Source organism: Oryctolagus cuniculus, chromosome 4, assembly GCF_964237555.1.
Source record: "Oryctolagus cuniculus chromosome 4, mOryCun1.1, whole genome shotgun sequence".
Lineage (NCBI taxonomy): Eukaryota > Metazoa > Chordata > Mammalia > Lagomorpha > Leporidae > Oryctolagus > Oryctolagus cuniculus.
This window is the reverse complement of record NC_091435.1, coordinates 168,769,498-168,775,039: the sequence shown is the minus strand read 5'-3', so window position 1 is coordinate 168,775,039 and position 5,542 is coordinate 168,769,498. Positions and strand designations below refer to the sequence as shown.

Sequence of the window (5,542 nt, the reverse complement as noted above, 5' to 3'; positions counted from 1 at the left end):
TTTTTCTTTTTTTTTTTTTCAAATCAATAATCTTTTATTGCATTATTAAAATACCACAAGACACAATCTGGGTTCTTGTTTCTGCAGCCGGATAACTTTTAGGTCTTATTCATCAGCCTGTTGAACTGTTCCTTTTTCAGAGACATAGATGCCATCCAAAAATTTTCTGATATCTTTATTTTTAACTGTTGTTGCCTGCTGAATCAAAGCAGCTGAATTTGAAACAAGTTCAATGTCATTTCCTTCAAGCACTAATTCATCTTTCTGGGCTTGAGACACTGAACAGGCAACACCTGGCCTCATCCGAACCCTTCGGATGTACTTTTCACCCAAGAAATTTCTAATTTCAACAAGAGACCCATTCTCTTGAATAACCACGTTGATGGGGAAGTGAGCATACACTGACCTCATCTTGTAACGGAAGCCCAGTGTAACCCCCTTGATCATATTCTGTACGTGACTACAGATCGTGCGAACAGTTGCCAGTTCCTTTCCATTTCCCCACCATTTGTCAACCCGGAGCCTCTTCTTTTTCTTTCCCAGGAGACTGAGTTCCACATTGATGTGATTGAAGTCCCCCCGCAGGGTTCCTCTGGGCCCCTTCACAATGACTGTGCGCCCCTTCAGACTGATGTCGACATTTTCTGGGATGTCGACCGTCTGATTGCTGAGAACGGTCTTCATTCTCGCAGTAGATGCGGCAAAAAGAGCGATGACTCTTTTTCTGCCTCTCTAAAATCCCAGGCCCCCTTCCCTTCCTGGAGATGCTCCCATTATAAGCCTGTGGCCTGTTCCAGTGGCCTGAACGAAATCTGCCCCCTCTCCCTCCCCATTGCCGGTGCATGTTGTCTCTCATATCACGAAGGCTTGCCTGCAGTCATTCGCCGCAGCGTTACTCAAGGACTGAACACGGTCCAAGTGCCCCTTAGTTGGTGAGCTGCTAAACAAAGTGTACATCTACATAGTGGAATTCTATTCAGCCACAAAAAGACTGATGTCTGCTCCGCCGTAGATGCACCTTGGAAACATTATGCTAACTGGAAAGAACCAGACGCGAAGAAACTGCATATAGGATGGTCCCACTCATACGCCAGGTTCAGAGAAGGAAAACTGAGCCCGACAGAGAGCAGAGGTAGCCTGGCACGAGCCGTGGGAGTGAGGGGTAGAGAGACTGAGAGCAGGTTACAGGACATCTGGGGGAGGGGCTTCTAATGTCTGAATATGGTGACGACTGCACAGCTCTAGGTTGACTGAAAGTTATGGATGATGTACGTACGAGTGGACACTGTGACATATGAAGTATACTTCAACAAAGCCGTACTAAACACGAAGAACAGGGGCCGGCGGGGTAAGCCGCTGCGTGCAACACCGGCATCCCTTATGGGCACCGGTTCAAGTCCCAGCTGCTCCAGTTCAATCCAGCTCCCTGCTAATGCACCTGGGAAAGCAGCTGAAGGTGACCCATGTGCTTGAGCCCCTGCCACTCACATGGGAGACCCCAGTGGAATTCTAGGCTCCTGGCTTTGGCCTGGCCCAGTCCCAGCAGTTGTGACCATCTGGGAAGTGGACCAATGGATGGAAGATCTCTCTCTCTCTCTTTCTCTCTCTCTCTCTCCCTCTCTCTGCAAGTCTGACTTTCAAATCAATAAGTAAATCTTTTTAAAAAACACACAAAGAACAAAAGGTAGAATTCAAATGCTGCCACGGATAACAAAATCACCCCACCCCAGCCACTTCTATCCAGAGGTGGGCATTTGGCCGACCGTTAAGCTTCAGGCCGGATGTCCAGAGCCCATGTTGCAGTGCCAGGCTTTGAGCCCTGACTCTGTCCAGCCTTCTGCTAGCTCTGACACTGGGGACAGCAGCGATGGCTCTAAGGCTTGGGTCCCTGCTGCCAACATGGGAGACTTGGATTGACTTCCCAGCTCTCAGCTTCAGCCTGGCCAGCCCTGGCCATTGGTGGGCATTTGGGGAGTGAGGCAGCAGATCTCTGTCTCTCAAAACAAACAGAGAATTTGTGCCGCAGATGGGGGTGAGCACCCAGACCTCTGTCTTTTAACATGAACTCGGCTTCTGCAGAGCGACGTGAATGAAGCACAGAGAACAATTCCCCCTTAGCTTCAGGGTCCAAGCTGCATCCAAATGTCAGGACCACCCAGCGGAGCCCGGCCCTTGCCACCATATCCGGAGCCCTGTCATTGCCTTCAGACGTTCCAGTTCAGGAGAAATAAAGAGGAAGAAAAGAAACGTGATGAAGAAGCAGGCTGCAATTCATGCTGTGGATCATGGAACCGAACAGCACAGTGAGAGAAGTGAGAGGTGGCAAGCAAGCTGACCCTGCTCCCCGAGAAGTTCTAAACATGGGCTTGATTCTTCTTAAACAGCTCACGTCTAGGATCCAGTTATTCCATATGTGGCCAATCCCCACTAAGCACTCTGTGGGTGTGGAACAAATAAGACAACTATAACAGCAGCTCACTCCATATTCCCTTCTGTTACGTCCTGCCTTTGGAAGCTTCCTCCGGCCGGCCACGCACATCTCTGCACAGTACGAATTCCCAGCCGGCCTTGGAGACATCGCTCACGCACAGCTGTGAGGCTCATGCCTTCTTGAGTCACAATCACTCGTGTAAATACCTTGCCAGTTACTCTCACCTTCAGGGTGGACTCGTGGCCACCCTGCACCGGGGCTTCCCCAAAGCTGGTTGGGTTGGATGGGATACACCACCCTCTGGTGGCTGAATAGGGAAACACATGTGGACGTGGCCTGATGGGTGTCCCAACCAGCCTTCCTCCTGCTGCCCCCTGGTGGAGGAACCAGGGCTCAACTTGCCAAAGTCCATTCAAGGACAGCCCCACATCAGGAGTGGTCGGTAGACTGCAAATTCAGAAATGATCTTTTCTCCCTCTCTCCTGCTCCCCCCACTCCCTTTCCTTTTCCTCTTTTCTCCCTTGTGAACCCTTCCTCGCTTAGCTGCCAGTTTTTATTTTTTCCTTTGGTTTCCTGTTTGCATTCAGTTGTTTCCAGTGTGATTACACAGAAAATACTGCCTGTAAACATTGTCTTGGTGTGTTTAATGCACACACTGGACCAGACTCCAAACCCAGCCACTGATACCCACTGTCATGTTGAGAAAGATCTCCTTATGCATTTTTATAGCATGAAAAAAGGGACTTTTACTTTAATTTTAGTTTGAAAGAGAGAGAAGGCAGAGAGAGAGAGAGAGAGAGAGAGAGAGACGGCTTTCTGATCTGCCGGTTCACTGCCCATACACTCACAACCACTTGGGCTGGGTTGGCCTGTGCTGAAACTGGGGGCTGGAATCTCGAGGTCTCCCACGTGGGCGGCGAGGACCCACCACTGTGGCCATCACCTGCGGCCTCCCACAGTCTGCATTAGCAGGAAGCTGGGGATTCACCCAGGTACGCCTAGGTGGGACACAGGCACCTTGACTGCCTAAGCCCAACATATTTATTGTAGGCTGTTCCCCCATGCGGCTTCACATCTGTTCTCTGATCAGAATACCAGCAGGAAGCACTCTCGAGGCAAACCTGCAGGTGTTAGAACCTCTCCATGGGGCCAGCGCTGTGGTGTAGTGGGTAAAGCCACTGCCTGTGGTGTGGGCGCCGGTTCAAGTCCCGGCTGCTCCACTTCCAATCCCGCTCCCTGCTAATGAGCCTGGGAACACAGGGGAGGGTGGCCCAAGTGCTTGGGCCCCTGCCACCTATGTGGGGGACCTGGAGGAAGCTCCTGGCTTCAGCCTGACCCAGCCCTGGCTGTTGTGGCCATCAGGGGAGTGAACCAGTGGATGGAAGACCTCTCTTTCCCGCGACCCCCTCTGTAACTCTGACTTTCAAATAAATAAATAATCTCTTAAAAACAATTTAAAAAGAGAGAGAGAGAGAGAGAGAGAGACCCTGGGACTCAGCTGGCTCAGCTCTGCCACCTGCTAAGTGACACTAGATGAGACGCCAGTTCCCTCGCCTGTACAGCAGTGATGGACATCTTGCGCCGCTGACTCTATCGAGCTGTCGCAGAGATGGGAGATGCGGAGTGTGCGTGCAGTGAGGAGGCGCAGCTGGACAGCGCTGCTCGTGGGGAGAGGCCGGCGTGGCGCAGGGACCGGGGACCGGGCAGGCCGTCCTTGGAGCCCGGGAGGTTTTCCCAGCTGTTCCAGCAGCCACTCCCGGGCTCCAGCGGGAGCGCAGCCCTCCAGCGGCCAAGTTCAGATTCCACCGCAAAAATATTTTATTATCAAGTCCGACCTCCTCTCCAGAGTGACGTGGTTCTCAGGAGCCCTGGGAAAGGACGGCTGGTGATGCAGCAGGGACAGTAGCCGCAGCGCAGGTGTCACGGGGCCCCGTGTCTTCACACACAGGCTCTCGTTTCTCTGCGTCCCCACAGTGGACCCCGGAGTCAGGCATGAAAGCACATGCGCCGCGGCTCACTAGGCTAATCCTCCGCCTTGCGGCGCCGGCACACCGGGTTCTAGTCCCAGTCGGGGCGCCGGATTCTGTCCTGGTTGCCCCTCTTCCAGGCCAGCTCTCTGCTGTGGCCCGGGAGTGCAGTGGAGGATGGCCCAAGTGCTTGGGCCCTGCACCCCATGGGAGACTAGGAGAAGCACCTGGCTCCTGGCTTCGGATCAGCGCAGCGCGCCGGCCGCAGCAGCCATTTGGGGAGTGAACCAATGGAGGGAAGACCTTTCTCTCTGTTCCTCCAACTCACTGACTGTCCAGCTTCCCGCTGACGCATCGTGGGAGGCAGCAGGTGGTGGCTCAAGTGCTTGGGCCCCTGCCACCCAGCTGTGAGACCCGGATGGAGCCCCGGGGTCCCGGCTTCAGCCTGGCCCAGCCCGGGCTGTCCCAGTCATTTGGGAGTGAACCAGTGGGAGGAAGACCTTTCTCTCTCTCTCTCCTTCTCTCTCTCTCTCCTTCCCTTTCTGCCTTTCTAGTAGATGAAAATAAACAAATAAACAATTTTTAAAAATTGCACAATTTTGACAACCTATTCTAATGGTAAAAATCTGTAAGACAGAATGTCTACACAGAGTTTTTATGATGCCAGAAAAAATTTCAATGTTTGTTTATCCTGCAAAACCTCTTGAACATTTCCAAATGAAATTCTTACCTCCACAGTTGGCTTTTTTTTTTTTTAATTTAAAGATTTACTTGAAAGGCAGAGTTACAGAGAGGCAGAGGCAGAGAGAGGGAGGGAGGTCTTCCATCTGCTGGCTCACTCCCCAAATGGCCGCCATGGCCAGAGCTGCTCCGATCTGGAGCCAGGAGCTTCTTCCAGGTCCCCCACGTGGGTGCAGAGGCCCAAGCACTTGGGCCATCCTCCACCATTTCCCAGGCCATAGCAGAGAGCTGGATCAGAAGTAGAGCAGCTGGGACTTGAACCGGCACCCATATGGGATGCTGGCACTGCAGGCGGCAGCTTTACCTGCTATGCCACAGCACCAGTTCCCACTGTTGGCTTCTGAATCCTGTCTCAGCTGGCTGGGTTGACATAACAAAATACCTGCCACGTGGCTTGGGTGAC

General features: G+C 52.6%; 1 protein-coding gene across 1 annotated transcript; it reads right to left on the bottom strand.

Moving 5' to 3' along the window:
- On the bottom strand, positions 1-719 carry LOC100346036 (large ribosomal subunit protein uL6-like). Its single transcript, XM_051858918.2, has one exon. The coding sequence runs from the start codon at positions 682-684 to the stop codon at positions 106-108; it is 579 nt and encodes a 192-aa protein (XP_051714878.1). The 5' UTR covers positions 685-719; the 3' UTR covers positions 1-105.
- Between the last annotated feature and the right edge of the window lie 4,823 nt (positions 720-5,542).